Source organism: Falco cherrug, chromosome 1 (assembly GCF_023634085.1).
Source record: "Falco cherrug isolate bFalChe1 chromosome 1, bFalChe1.pri, whole genome shotgun sequence".
NCBI lineage: Eukaryota > Metazoa > Chordata > Aves > Falconiformes > Falconidae > Falco > Falco cherrug.
In genome coordinates, this window is record NC_073697.1 from 113,533,367 (window position 1) to 113,549,712 (window position 16,346).

A 16,346-nucleotide genomic window follows, 5' to 3' on the forward strand; every position below is an offset into this window, starting at 1 on the left:
CTATTTCCTAGCTGATAGCAACATACCCAGCCCCCTGAAATCAGGAAAGCACTGTCGTTCTAATCCAGCCTGTTGTGCTGAAAGGAATTATCCCACCAATTCCTATGTATCCTGAAAAAGCTAGTGGGCTTTTAAATGGAGCTAGTTGGATGCTTAAACACATGACTAAGTCTTTTATTCTTTGGGACTTAAAAGAAAAGCTAATTGAGGCATACCATATTTATTTGTTAGTCTTGCAAATTGATTTGTGCAGCTGAAATGGAAGCTCTAGCCCTTAGAAGCATCTGAGACATGAAATTGAGGTAACAACTTCAGATGAAACCTGCTAAATACCCTTAATTATATATTTCTTTCTTAATTAACAGGGTGATGACATGGCTTAATAGCAACCCATTATCACCCCATAACATAGATCCATGAATGTGTTTCTGTGCTAGGTCCCTTGGCCAGTAGCCATAATTTTCATTTATGCCTTTCTGTAAGCCAACCTGCATACTAAATGAGCCATCTCTACTTGAATTTATATTTTTTAATAAACAGTCCTTTTACCACTCAGCTGCTGTATGCAGTTATACATGATGATAGGAATAAAATATGGAAGAACACTTAAGACTTCAGGAGAGAACCTCAGTATCTCAATGCATCCAAAAGCCACGCCAGTAAGTTTGCACACTTGAACATTACCGACTCTAAGGTGCTCTTTCTTTGCTTTACAAAACAATATACAGAATACAGCAATCTCCTACCTTCAAAAGCAGACGTGCTATTTTGGATTCCAGAGGTAGCTACATGCTATTACTTCCCCATAAACAAGACAGTCCTGACATTTTGATCCAAATTCCACTGTAGAATTCATACAGTGTTTTTCCACAGCTTCATTTAGATATTTTGTTTGTTTGTTTGTTAAACAATAAAACAAAGATAAGTAGGCCAGAACCTCAGCTGGCACAGATAATCACAGCCTTGCTGCTTTTATTGCAGCAGTGAGACAGCAGTATTTCAAATCATGGTCACACTGGGCTTAACAGTGCACTGAGAAACTGTCCCCTGGCCTCAACAGATCACAGTGTAAAACAAGTCACAATTTTTATGCACAGGCATGATTGGCATTATGGTATTTATTCTTTGCTCTCAGCACATCTGGTCCAACAAAAACTTGAAGAACAACTTCTAGGTTTGCTGCAAAATGAACATGCCCATTTTTAAATAAACCAAACTCACCATTTTTACTTGAGAGAGAAATTTCCTTCCATGGTCAACCCCCATCTTTTCTTCCTTTTGGTAGATTGTGAGAAAATGTTTAATTGCACCAGGAGAGTTAGTACAGGTAGTTGGAAAAGGAACTTAGCAGAGTAATCAGAGTAGAACCAGATAAGTGTATTATTTTTAACATATTCATAATTATTTGGATACAATCTGGTAAAAATCACTGACAATCATCACATCATCTGTGCTGCTACTGGAGAACGTCCGTTTTCCTTACAGCATTTAAACTACCTGTTGAGACTCCATCTCACAAATTCTTATGTAAATAGTGCCATTGACATCATCTCTGAGTTACAGCTTGCATGATGGACACTTGAACCTATCAATGCATGCTCTAAAGCTCCATCCAGAAAAATCCTTATTCACAGACCCGCAGACTTCTCTGGCAATACACTTGTGTTTAATTGAAGCATCACAGATCTATGTGCATTGAACTTGAGGACTAGTCCTGCACTTAAAAGTTACATGGTTGCTTAAAGCCATAACCATAGTTTGGGCATACATAAATACCCAGGTGAGCAAAGTGGATGGTTTGTAGTTTTGATTAAATACTGATGGGAAGGCAAGACTGAATGATGTTACTTTGCAATCACTTTGTGCGCTGCATCAGGTAGACAGTCCAAATAATCAGCCAACCGATGACAGCGCTTTGCTGACGCTGGGGATCCTGCTGTGATTCCCAGAACTACTGTCATGCTTCTTTGGATGCATGTGTTGCCATCGCTGAAACTTTGAAACTTTCACTTGTGAAGCTCACTCCCTGTTTCCCCGCTCCTCCAGCCCCTGGCTACCCAAGCAGCAGGAAGGCTGCAGAGGCGAGGGTCAGCCCGAGTGCCCTGCCACCGACAGGCTGGGCACTGCACACCACCATTACCCTCCTCCATGTGCGGGGTGGCTGCAGAACAGCACCACAACGACCAGCGCTTCTGCAGACACAGAAGTACCGAGAAGTGCCTGCTTAGGTCTCTTCGCAAAACCTCCAGCCTTTCAGAAAAAGTCCGTTGCTTGCAGGTGCTGCTTGGTGCATGGCACAACATAAATTTTTATTCTAGGCTGCATTTGAGCACCGGGACACTTACTAATTTCTTAAACTGAGAAACACTGCTTCATTGTAAGGGGAAAATTACTGTTTGCAGGCAAAACCAGAACTGTTTCACCCTTGGATCCAATCTGTAAATAGTTTTTGACAATGTCATATCTCATTTGCTAAGCAAATGTTGGCTGTTTGGCCAGAGATGGCACATGTGTTGTATTTGACTCTTTATCAGAGGATGAACACGTGGGGAAGAGTGAGAGATAAGCTGCTCAGCAGTCCTGCCACGCACTCCCAGACTCCAAAAGACTTTCAAAAGGCAAAAAGTGTTGCTACAGAACAGGTGGAATTGAATGCTATGTGCTCAAATAACCCCTGAATAGCTTTTAGCCATTCTGTAGCTGCATCAAGCCAGTCCCTGCATGCCAGCGCACCCCGGCCACTGGGTGAGGCATCAAATACTTCAGAAACCCAAGCTCTCCCGGTAAAGAAGAAAAACTGAATTTTAGAGCCAGTTTCAGCAAGGTAGCAAGCACACTTTTCCTCTGAGCACATTAGCAACTGCAAATTTCTTCAGCAAATAATTAACACGTTTCCCTCAAACTTCTATTAATTCTCATGAACATTAGCCCAGCCTCGCTGCTCTGCCGCCACACAGCAATGCTGCTTTGCAGCCTGTTACCTGTTTGGGTAAGACTGGTACACCAAAACCTGAATTACTTCTCATCAAATCCATTCTAAATAAGTTTCTTACAGCCAAAAATTTTCCTTGGGAATTACTTCCTTGCAATTAATGCTACCTATAACTTTCCTGCAGTTGCACATTTTACACTCTGCTGAGATACCTGTCACTTGCAGTGGTCAGTCTGGATTTCCCGATGAAGTTTCCCTATCTCAAAGCAAGTTACATAAAACAAGAAGTGTCTGTGCCTGAAGACAGAGCCCAGGCGCCAGCAGAGCTAGCCCTGCATGCAGGCAGAGCTGTGCCTGCCCTTTGCTTACACCAGCGTCAGGTATGGCTGTGCTCAGGCACTGCAGGCCCCCTCTGCCTTTTCTGGAGCAGCCCTCCTTCACAGTCAGCACAGCCCCTCTGAATAGATGTGCCAAAAATTACTTGATATCATATTTCTAAATTTTTTTTTTTCAAAGATATACACAGTAGCTCTCAAATTCTACATCAGTCCTTCTACACATTTATTTCTTGCAAACTGTAAAGAAGTCACAATAAGATACATACTTTTTTTTTTTTATGGCTTGACATTTTTTCTCTCTGTTTTTAGACATGATTGCAGCAGTTAGCAGACCTAGATTTCCCTCTTCCCTTCAATTTTTTAAGTTTAAAAGCAAGTTTCCTCTCCACAAACTGGTAAAATAAAAAAAAAAAACCTAACAAATTTTAAGATCTGACTTCTCAGTTTGGGGGAATATAAATGGAAGTTTAATAGATGATCCAATTCAAAATCCTTATTTGGGGGCAAATGAGAACAACTTTTTCTACACTGATATTTTGCAGGTGGAATTTTGTACTAGGTGCTGCAGGAATATTATAAAAGTATTTTTTATGAATAATGAAAAAAACAGAATATTGTGAATTTTCAAGCTTTACGAGGTTTGTGTCTGAAAACCAGTTTTAAGAAATTGCAATATGAAAGACAGTAGTATAAGAAGCATAAGCTTTACAATGATATATCAAACACTGCTTTGATCTTGACAGTGGCCTTGCGAAGATTTATTTTTCTTTGTATAGCAGCAGCATTCCCCACAGGCTGTTAATGCCATGGCATTTACGCACTGATCTATTTTCTCTCTTTCGTAGGAGTTCCCCTTGGCAGTCATCCGAGGGCGGGAGTGCTACTGCGGCTACCCCACTGGGCGCTTCTCCTTGCACAACGGCGCAGACGGGCTGCTCTGCAATGGCATGCACAACACCAGCAGTGTTGCCGAGGGAAAATACTGCCTAGTTTACCAGACACCAGTGCAAGGTACAAGCTCCAGGCCTCATTATGCCAGGGCCAGAGCCACCAATGCTAGAAAGAGCCCTTGTGCCCTTTCTGCAGAGGGTAGAGGTGTTCCAGTTTACAGCAGTCTTAGCCACAATGGCTGGTATCACAATACAGGCAGGAATTTAGGAAACCACTCTTACCTAAATCCCCCCACCTGCAACCTCACTTTTAAATATTCATTTTTCCAGGCTCTCCTTAAGCAGCACAGCTTTCCCCTACCCTGAAAAACTTAGTTATTTTGCAGATTGAGAGAACAAGGCAGAGCCTGGGAAGGCATACCCCAAGCCATGCAGCACCCTGGGCAGCTGTGGACAAGGACCCCATGCTCTGGTTCCAGTCCTGCTCATTAAATGCACACCCAGCCCCCATGTTACACAGCCACCGAGACAGCTCTGCAGACTCTTAATTTTGCTCTACCTATCTTCCTCTAAAATATTCATCTGCATATATGTTTCAAAGCCGGAAAATAAAGCAGAGAGTAAGGCTCCAATCCACTAAACCATTTATGTGGTACTGGCAACTTTATCCATGCAATGATTTGCACTAAGTTCACCGAAATTTCTCGCAAGCTTAAAATTAAAAAAATTAAGTGCTTTTTCTGGACTGGTGCCAGGCTTCCCCACCCCCCATACCCTTTTTTCTCCCCTTCATTTCCCAGTTCAGAGGTAGACTGCAGACACCAGCACATGAGAAGATCACACAAGAAGAACGCTTGCTTTCATGAAATTGCTAGTACTTCCCACACCTGTGTGGATCAGCAGTGGCAGAGGACAGCCTTCACTGGGCTCTGCTGGCACTTCCTAGCCATGGCTTCAGCTAGAGGCTGCTTTGAAGAATGAAGAGTAATTGATAATTTATTTCCTGGCTTCTTGTTGAATTATCACAGAGGGTCAAGATTAGTTCTCATCCTATCGTTGCTTTTATTAGCACACTAAGAAATAAGGTTAGGATTTACAAAATTATGTATGGAAACCAGGTATCTAGTCCCCATGGGAGATTAACGCAATACAGGCTCATCACTGCCTTGGGCTCTTTGGAGAGGAATGGCAGCACAGAGGTTTAACTGAACACCAGCTCCTTTCAGTAGGAGGGGTTTCTCCTGCATTATAAAACTCGCAATTTCCAGGTGCAATGGCACCTTTACAGTTTCACTGAAGAGCCAACCTGCCAGGCAAATAACCGTTAGCAAACAGACATCAAAGGGCTATTATCACAACTTGCCAGCAAGTACAATAGTTTGTTGTAGCTCTATCAAAAAAGCATTTCCCAACACAAAACCAGCAAAAACCTCTTCTGAGAATAATGTCTCTGGGCCCTTATGGCTGAATTAATTTTTGGAAGTAGCTGACTCACAACTGGACTCAAATTGATATCCTATATTCATAATAGAGAGAAGAAAGAAGCAATAAACCCCGTAATCAAGAGCTGTCAGTGAAATTATTAAAAAGCCACGATACTAACAATGAAATATCTTCTGTACTCGCAGACACCCGCTGCACAGACAGGAAATTCTTAACCACCAAATCCAAAGTGTTTGTTGCTTTGTCGAGCTTTCCTGGGGCTGGGAATACATGGGCTCGCCATTTGATAGAGCATGCCACAGGATACTACACGGGAAGCTATTACTTTGATGGAGCCCTCTACAACAAAGGTATTGTATTCAGAGGGATGGGACATGCAAAGCCCTTCTGAGGCATGCATCCTTACTTGCTCTGGCACCCTTCTGCTTGGAGCCAGCAAAGGCTGTCGCTGTCAGCACTTTTGGTAAAATTTAAACACGTGCCTGGAATGAGTAGTCTCACGCAGCACAGACAGCAGTAGGGACTGCTCCAGTGCTGCACTGAGCCTGCAGTGCTACTGTCAGGCAGCTACTGACAGGCAGACAACAGCCAGGCTCTCCATTTGCAAAATTTGCATGTCATCTGCATTGGTGCTGCGGTTCACATGCACATGTGCAGGTCCCATCTAAAAGACTGGTCCAAAAGACCAGTTGACTAAAAAAAAGTTGACTAAACCTTGAGCCTCAGCACATGAAACACTAGGGTTAAATTTTTAAGTGTTACTAATTATTCTGGGAGGACATTATCCTGAAGGCTTATGATATTTAGCAAGCACCAAGCATCAGCCCTGTGAAAAAACACCCTTTTGCAGTGATGGGCTGACAAAGTCCTCCCCAGTGGAGGAAAGCCTGGGTTCCAGCACAAGCCCAGCTCAGCAGCTGGGACTCCAGTCATGGGTTTAAGTGACTGGTACTTTCACAACAGTTCTACGCCACTGTAGGGAATTATTGAGAGTGTAAAAAGGCACAGACATATGAAATCAAGTAAAAAAGCCAACAATTCTGTCTTGTAAAACAGGTTTTAAAGGAGAAAAAGATCACTGGAGAAGCAGAAGGACCATCTGTGTGAAAACACATGAAAGCGGCAAGACAGAGATTGAAATGTTTGACTCGGCGATCCTGTTGATAAGAAACCCGTACAAGTCACTGATGGCGGAGTTCAACAGGAAATACGCTGGGCACCTGGGGTACGCCACTGACCGCAACTGGAAGAGCAAAGGTAATGTGCCAACCTGGCATGGGCTAGGGGTGCTCACTGCTGCTTTGGACAGTGTTTGAAACTCATCATCTCAGGATGCTGGCAAGGGCGGAATGCACTGGGACCCCAGTGGGCACTGCAAACAAATTCAGTGGGACCCGAGTTCCACTGCAGCCAATGTCAGTCCCAAAAGCTTTCAGACCTGCTCTTTGGGAGTAGTTGTGGTTCTGCCATACATCCACCACCATGGAAAGGAGGGTAGCGCAACACCAGTGCTGTGGCCACAGACACGCAGCAACATTCCTGCCATTGTACTGTTTGGCAGAGAAAACATGTCCAGGTACAACACCCCTGTGTACAGCTCATTTGCCAAGCTATGTGAGGTGAAGATAATTTGCCCCTGCAGCATTTAATAACTGTGAGAAATCCAATTTAAGATTTGGAGGATTCAATGGAGCATGACATTTCCTGAAGGAAATTTTACAGCCCTGCACAGGTGCTACTGCACTGCAGATAAATAAAGATAATAGCAACAAGGGGACTTGAGATTCAGTGTTCCTTGAACACATGAAAAGGCCTCCAAATATACCTGCCACGCTTCATGCATTTGACTGGCAAGCTGGATGGTGTGGCTACAATTTCCCAGCTGAATACACTGCTGCATTCAGACTCTGCAGCAGAAGAGATTCAGCTTGCATTTCTCCACGTGCATGTTTTGGGCATTACTGCTGTGGCTTGGCAAACCACGCAGCACAGAGCTGGGGGAGGCTGGGGGGAATTGTCCTCTGTCACAGCACATTTCTTGGCAAAGTTCATGTATCATCTTTCAACAGCTACAACTCAAGACCTATTCATCAAAAAACAGACAAAATAGCCCTTAAAGAAAAAGAGTCTGGAGGGAATGGCTTTCCTGTACTGCAGACTACAAACTGCTACCTTTCAACCACAAATGCTCTTTGTCCAGCCCAAAAGCTTTAGCTGGGACTATCCTGACCCTCAGAAAATTAAATTGTCACAGACAGCAAATACAAATTGAAGTGTCATTAATGCCCAAGGCAAAGGTAGGAAAATAATTCAGTAAATTTTGTCCCAGTTATCCTAGCAGGTGACCTTAAATTCCTTACATGTACCAGGAACAGAAGAATCTTCCCTATTAATCTTATTTCCTTATCCAGTCTCCCCATAAGCAGACTTGTAAGCATGCAGAAAGATAGGTTGTTTGACAGATTTTGAAGTCAGGAATACCTTGGGCTGCAGCCAAGATCAGTGTCTTGATGCTGCATTTTACAAAAAATCTAATGTACTACTATAGAATTATTATATATTATTTGCCTACATACATATTAAAAGATAAGCCTATCTTTCTCAGTCTATATCTGAAATAGAGTTATAATAGGGTAGGAAAACCATGGAAGTGAAAGAATCTGCTTGAAGTTACATGGCAAAGCATTGCTTAAGCCACCATCTGAGCGGGACCTGCTGTCTTCCCTGCTCATGCCCCACCACCAGCTTTCAGTCAAGCTCTTCCTCTGGGGTGTTTCATCGTGCCCCAGCCGCACACATGCAGAGAGCTCAACTCCTGTGAACAAGGGACAGTAAAGATGCAAAGTTGGAGCTCTGCCCACCTGGCTGCTGCCATGCCCTGTCCATCCCCGAGGCTCCCTCGGCAGCAGAGTGGCACTCCCAGCCCTGTTAAGGGCCATGAAGCCTGTGCCATCCAGCTGGCTGAGGGCAGTGGGGGTTCAGTATCATCTGTCTGCAGGGCAGAAGCTGCAAAGCTGAGCTGCCATACCCCAGCAGCCGGCCATGCTGCACTTCTCCAGAGCACAGCAACATCAGGCTGTGACCAGCCATGCCAGTCTTGTTGCACAAGGTAACATTTGGGTAACTGTTGAAATGCAGCGTGGTTAACATTATCTCATTTTCCTGGTTTTCTGGTCATCTAGAGTGGCCGGATTTCGTGAACAGCTATGCATCCTGGTGGGCCTCCCACGTCCTGGACTGGCTCAAGTATGGGAAGCGCCTGCTCATCATCCACTACGAGGACCTGAAGCAGAGCCTCATCCCCAAGCTGAAGGAAATGGTGGAGTTTCTGAACATGACAGTGACAGAGGACCGACTGCTCTGCGTTGAGAACAACAGGGATGGGAATTTCAAGCGATCTGGTGCGAAGCAAAAGGATTTTGAGCCATTCACCCAGGAAATGAAAGATCTTATCAACAGATACATCCTGACAGTGGATGAAGCCCTGAGGGGAAGAAATTTCACAGGGCTGCCCAGAGAGTACGTGCCAAGATGATAGCCTGGTAGCACTCTGCTGTGTTTAAAAATAAAATATTTTTTTTCTTAAAAAAAAACAAAAACAAACCAAACCATAAAAAAAAAGACAGACCAGAGCTTTACCAGAGCTTTATAGCAGTTAAAGCAAAGACACTTGTGGAGTCTGCTGAGCATTGCAAATTCTCTCCACTCTTGGGTGTTCTTCAGGGCACTAAGTGCTCCAGAAGGCAAGCAATGAAGGATGGAAATTGGGTTATAAACCAAGGCAAAAAGCTGTTAGTGTCTACCTGTGTGTACCCCTCCCTGCACAAGCGGCTCAGAACTTCCCAGCGAAGCACCCCTGCTTCTGCAGCGGGCATCCTGACTTCTCGCCCCCACTGCCATCACAGACCTGCAGGGGTTGCTTTGGTTTTCATAGCAGCTGTGTTGTAAATGGATGTACGTAAAGGGAGAGGGAAAGAAAACAACAAAAAAAAAAGGTCTTAACACTGATCAATTTTTGTCTGAGTGTTTACGAAAATCAGTTGCTTTCTTCTTAGCATAGCCCACTAGTTTCCTTCTCCCCAGTTTGCTAGTCAGGCCACCTGCCACAGCGCTGTCAGAGATGCCAGGGCAGAAAAGCACCGGTGGGCAAAGGCACCCCGGATACCAGGCAGAGAGGCACTTCAGGACCGACCCCAGCCTTCCCTGCAGGAACAGCACAGCCTGGGGCCAACACAAGTTTCACAGGGAGGTGGGTGGCCATAGCATCCCCCCCAGAGCAAGGTGCACAGCTGGGGACCCATAGAAGAAAACAGAAATTCAGCATAGCCAGAGGTGGAAGTCCCTGGGTGTCACCAGTACCAAGCAAACCCAAGGCCTGGCCGTTGGGGTGTGGAAGAGGAGGGGCTGCTGCCCATGCCAGGGGCTCAGCACAGGTTTCTGCACCTCCATCTCTGTGCCCAGAGAGTCACAATGGGGCCAGAGAGACACTGGGGCCAAACATCACCGCGCTTGGTACACTTGGTGCTGGAAGTGGCCACGGCCAGGCAGCACTGGCATGAGCCCAGGCCATCCAGGGAGCAAGGGCAAAGGGCACAAGCCCCAGCACAAGCAGGACCCCACCTCACCTCGATCCCTGGAGGAAGACAGAGGCAATCCAACCTGAAAAAAGTTACTTATTGCTGCTCTCTGGAGCCACCCCTAGCAGCGATGCGTGTTTTACCTTTAACTCACTGCAGTTCCCTGTGGTTTGTTTCATCCCACATGCGTGGTGCAGAGGGAGCATGCTGTGGTGGGGGCAGCTGGCCTCCTGGTCCTGCCTGCAGGCAGGGGCTGCCAGAGATGGTTAAACTGCACAGCCAAAGGGGCTGCCCTGTTGCCAGATGCTTTTGTCCATGAGAAATAAAGGATTCCTTAAAAACTTGAGTGAAAATCCTAGTTTTAATAAAACAAGAAGTTTATATAAATGGAGCTGGACTTCCTCTGCGTGTGTATCATTGGTGCTTTAAAACAAATACAGGACATTGAGCACATTTTGGCCTGAATCTCTCCCTGTCTGTGCTCCACGCGCGGCTCGTCTCTGTGCTCAGGACCACCTGGCTGGTGAGGGCCTCTCATGCACCCATCTCCAGTCCCAAGTTCCTTCCCTGGCAGCAAAGGCCCCGGGGGCCACAGGTGCAGGATTGCGGTCGACTGAGCTGGCACACAAAGAAAGCTGAAATCTCATTTTGCTTACATTAAGTGGCACAGCTTGGAGAAAAGCAACTGAGTTAGGATGCTGCAAGTCCAGATAAAATTAAGTGGGAAGAATTTAAAAAAGCTACTTGCTTTAAATAACAAACCCAGTCATATTTCTAAAACAATACACACACTACACTGTACCTTGCCTTCGAATAAGCAGATCCCAGTTTTAATGAGCTGGAGCCTTCCTGTTTGCTGGGAGCATGTGTGGGCATCACAGTGTGCATGAGGACATGTGCCACAGACTCCGTGGTGCCTGCACAGCCCTTCTTGGGACACGGAAGCACAGCTCACACACACACGGCCATGTGTCCCCGCAGGAGCACGGGTTCCCAACAGCCTGGGCTGGGGATCCAGGAGTCACAGGCGCAGACACAGCCATTAGACCGCCTGCTGGGGAGAAGCCAGACACCCAGGCTTGTTCTGCCTGGGACTGCTACCTTGCAGTACCCATTAGTCTGCTTTTAATACTCTCTCCACAGGTCCCCTACTAGCCTCAAAACCAGGTAATATTGTGCTAGACAGATGTAGCAAACACCACCGATAGTATATAAATGCACATGTATACAACCACATAGGTACAGAAACAGATGCATAAAGTGGATAAATTAGGATGCTACAAAAAAGGGCTATCATCATCCTTCCTGTGACTTAGTAAAGAGCAGATTCTTTGTGAAATTAGGCATTAAAATGCTTCAATAGTCCATTTGGGTACAGTTGCTGTTGAATGTGTGTCACGTCCTGCAAAATTTGAGCCTCTGCAAGGTGCACAAATATTTCACAAAAAGAAGTTGCTCTCAGTCTCACTGAATCGCATGAAACGACAAACCAGAATTTGGGTCCAACACAAAATGTTAAGATTATGAGGATGATGTTTTATTGTATTGCCTTTCTAGCCTGGTATACCTTTATAGGATCATTTAAAAACTATTTTATCATTCCAAACCTGTAAGTGGTGAGAGTAAGGGCAGTTTGTGAACTCTCAAGAAGGCTATTTAATTATATGCATGTTCTGTAATGAAAACTCTAGGTGGCTACAATTAGAACTGGCAAAAATTACGAATATTCATTAGCTCTGTGTATGCCACCAATCATCTCATTTAAAAAAAAAATTGTAGCTAATTCTTAATATATGAGATATGGGACTGACTCTTTACTTATACATCTGTTGTATATAAAATATATAGACACTTATATACATCATACATCTATATGTATACAAACACAACATGTATATATCAGCCTGCTATACGTTCTGCCAGGGCTCATTCAAGACCATAGGAATAGACAAGGACTTCTCAGACCACTGCAAACCATCCCTGCACCATGCATGCAAGTTATTCACACAAATACATGGACTTTATCTTAAAAACAGTTGCAGTATTTTTACCCCTTGCTCTCCTAGGAAGAAGGTCGCAGAATCTTTTTCCTCTAATCATTAGTAACTGCCTCCAAACAGGCAGCCTGAACATACATGTAGCTCACACTGCCTTCCTTTGTGCTTTTTTTCTTTGCCAGCACTGTCTCTTAGCTTAAGAAGCCCTTCTTATTTGCCTCCAGATGTGCTCACAGACATTGATCATAGCTTCTCTCAAGCTCCCTCTTGCAAAGGCAAATAATCTGTGTTGCTTTAGCCTTATATCCTAAGTCAGCAATTCAATGGCATTTGGAAAGACAAAGCTCTCTGCCACAGCTGACCTAAGCGCTGCAGCAGGTTTGCACAGCAGACACTGATGCTGGCACACCGCACTGCACCATAAGAATTGTGCACAGATATTACATCCATTCATTGAATATGAAAATATGCATTTCTTTCAAAAACAGCATGCAGATTCCACTTAGGTCACTGCTGAGTGCACGCACTCTGGTAGATGCACAAAAGAAGGAAGAGTGAGCCACCACAGGTGGCTAGTGCAGTCCAGGTCAGAAAGGAAAGCTTCCATCTGGTTTCCTCTCCTGGAAGATCACCTCCCTCTGACCACAGAAAACTTCTGGAAGATTAAGGCCCACAGAACTTGACTCAAGTAGCTGTATTTGTCCCATTTTCCCTAGAACTTGGTTCAGAGATCACTCACCCTTCCCGCTCTCCATGGCATTATCTCTAACTAGAGAATATCCTACAGTAACATAACATTTCAGACCCTCAAATGGTGCAAGCTGCCCAGGTAAACCTCTCCATGTACCAGGGCAGGTGAAGCAATGGTCAGAGTCCAAAACCTGCCACCAGGATCAAGAGGACAGAAGGCTCTAAAGAAGCAGATTGCTCTATCCAGTACAGATTCTGGACCATTTTACTGGGACTCCTCTGCTTCATGTCAGGTCAGGGAGCAACACTGGCAATAAATCTACTAAAACTGGGCAAATTAAGTTGCATTTGGGACTGCCACACCATAGAAGCTATTGGTGAATAGTAGGTTTTATTGAATTATTTCTCCCCCTGCATCCATTTTAATGAAACCTAGGGGTAGATGAAGAAAACTACTAAAAGAAACCCCAAGCGATTTCCCTGCAAGGCAGGTTTTCCTACATGCAAAAAGTGCTTTGCTTATCACACTGAGCTTTAATTAACCAGGATGTTTTAGTCAAAAAAAATAATCTATCATGCCATTAAAAGTCATGTTGATGTTCACTCCGCGTACATTTTCCTCCTTATTTTGTATTCAGTAGTAGCATATTAGAAATAGAAACACGCATGCAGTTCCCTCAAGCTTTCAGTTTTCTTCAGGAAGTTAAGGCTATGATGAGTCATAAACAGGCAACTAAGAGATGCTACATTTGAAAAACAAGTAGAGTTTAACGCCTGAATTTTTCAAAGGGAACAACTGTGAGAATAAACAAGTTGGAAACAAGATTCTCCATTAAACTGAAGTTATGTTTTGCCCTGCTGCACATCTGAATTCAGGTCACCCTGACCACTCTCCTGTTCGATCCCGATCGCTCTCCTGCTGACTCAAGAGCTCAAAGCCAACCTCCAGCCACACTACCAAGTTCAGCCTGCTTAAGGAAAAAGGTTGCCAATGCTTTGCATTTCTCCCCTCCTCCCAGAACAGCCATTGACAGGACCTACAGGTTAAAACATTTGCAGACACCCTCCCCACCACTCTGCAACCCAGGCAAGGTCCGTTGTGTCAATGAGCAATGTTCCCCAGGTGCTCCAATACGAAAAAGCCTGGTTGCTCAAGCCAACACCCCCGAAGCCAACAGGCAACAGCAATGCAGGTGGACACACTCTCTACAAACCATGAACTGCTGTACACACATATGCTTACTACAGACACACGCTGTAATGGCACAAAACCAAAACCAAGTTTTGCCAGACTTAGCTTGAAGACAAGAACAGTTAGCCCCTCTCCCCCTGTCAAAGTTGAAGTCCTGCAAAACTTCTACATGTAGGTGGGAGACAACATCTCTACAGAAAAAGACTGGGTTGGTAATCTCAATTAGAGACCTACTTACTCCTCAAGCGCATGGGCACTGTTAAGGCCGGGGGGAAGAGGTAAACCTCACTAGGAACAGAGGACATAATAGGAGAGAAAATGGTTTTGCTTCCTGGAAACCAAGTGCAAAATAAAGCCTTTAAAGCAATACTAAAAAAAGCATGAACGTCATCACCAGCCTTATATGTAATTCAGCCATTCGCACTGCTTTATTAATTGTCCATTAAACTCATTTCTACTAAAACCTATTCTTCACTGCTAAGACCAAGCTACTACTCTACTACAGCAACATTAACCTCCATAAAATAATTAAAGGATGGATTATCAGCATGAGACCTTATGCGTCACCTCTCTGGAACCTAATGTGTCTTTCAGTGGCCTAGAATGTAATGAGATGTTCAAATATAGAAAGTTGAGTTACTGCTTTTCTCAGTTGTGACATTTATTCAGCCAGAAAGCTCCAACTTCTCATCTGCATTACTTATAATTTACTTTTGACCCTGGGTATTTGGGAGTAATCTTTAAGGAAGCTATCCCTTTGAATCTCCTTTTTATATTAGCATTTAATTACTCTAACAAATTTCCAGATGTACAAATTATAATGGACTGTAAATCAGCAATTCCCCTTTGAACCACAACATCTCATGGGAAGGCATTTTTTAATCCTTCTTCACACTCAGACCAGCAAACATATCTCTCTCAGCATGTGTTCTTGTTCCTTACAGCATCTATTTATTTCCAATTCATGGCCCTCAGGTCTGCAGTTTTTTGTGTTGCAGTACTCAGCCTACCACCCAAACACTGTAGTGGTTTCAATCTGCAGGCATCTCAAGTGGCACCATAATGGTATTTTTCTTAAAAATACAGCAACTCACATGCATATCCAAGAAAATGCAAGAAATGTATCAGAAAGTATACCACTTCGACACATGGGGCACGGTCATGGTTAATGGATGTATATTTTTGACCAAGCAATGTGAAAGAGCAGCAAAGAGAACAATGGCTGCTTTTAGTCACATGAAATGGTGTCAAGCACTCCCATAAATGAAGAAAGGTATGATTAAAGTGCATTTTTTAAATGAAATGTTTTATGCAACAGTTAAGATGGTGTGATAGGCCCAAAGGTTTTTAAATGAAATCAATTCTAATTAATGCAATCTCATTTCACCAAACTGGTCTTCCCCACTTCCCCTCCCCCCCACCCTCCCCCTTTACCACAGAGCTGTGTCTCTTCTCTGGTTTTGGAGCCTGCTCATTCCCCGTCCCCTCCTTGTTCAGGGGAGGGTGGTCCACAGCCACCAACCTGCCCACCTTGGGGACACCAGGCAGGATTCTTCTAAGGTTCAAGGCTCACCAAAGCCTTGGCTAGAACTCCTTTAGGTCGTGCCCCAGTGCAGTGAATAACATCTGGATGCCCACCTGATTATTGCTGCTGCTGCCCCTCAGCAGTGCCAAATGTTAAGCACTGAGGTTTGCAGACAGGAGATGCTATGTAATTGCAAGCTCTTACAATTACTGAAAAAGAGAATATTTTTTTCACGTGGACCATACTGGAGAGATTTTTCAAGGTCAGTTCTGCATCAGTGGGGTGGGTTAGAAGAAATACTGCGTAGCTGGAGCAGTTCCTGCAGATCCACATTGACTGGATTACAAGCAATTATCATAAAACCACTGCAGAGGCAGAACAAATGATCATAGCCTTTGGTTTTTTAAGATATGTCGAAAGCCTGCATTAACCTATAATGCTTCTAAAATAAAGCACTTAGCACTGCCTTAACAAAATTATACAGCTCATTTCATAGAAGAAAATTCATGTCACAATGGATAAAAAATACAGATAGGGAAATGATTTAAAGGAAACACCTTGCTAATGACAAGAACATTTCTTTGACTAGTAGGTATATAAAGGAGCAGTCTGAAGTAAAACTACATCCTCCATGAAGCATCAAATATGCTGGAAAATAAACCAAATCTTCCATGCTGACTTACCCTATTAAAATGATGTTCTGGAAAATTGTCAAATGCATGCGAGTACATGCACATGTGACCACACAGGCGGTTGGTCCCA

At 44.1% G+C, this 16,346-nt stretch overlaps 1 protein-coding gene across 2 annotated transcripts in view; it reads left to right on the forward strand.

Moving 5' to 3' along the window:
* The window catches only part of WSCD1 (WSC domain containing 1), a 32,679-nt gene extending 22,153 nt beyond the window's left edge, over window positions 1-10,526 (forward strand). For both annotated transcript variants that reach the window (XM_055700793.1, XM_005439688.3), the window contains 4 exons: window positions 4,116-4,281; window positions 5,789-5,953; window positions 6,660-6,860; window positions 8,786-10,526. In XM_055700793.1, coding sequence (XP_055556768.1) covers window positions 4,116-4,281; window positions 5,789-5,953; window positions 6,660-6,860; window positions 8,786-9,138 — 885 coding nt within the window. In that variant the 3' untranslated portion in view covers window positions 9,139-10,526. The remainder of the gene's footprint in view (window positions 1-4,115; window positions 4,282-5,788; window positions 5,954-6,659; window positions 6,861-8,785) is intronic.
* The last annotated feature ends 5,820 nt before the right edge of the window (window positions 10,527-16,346 follow it).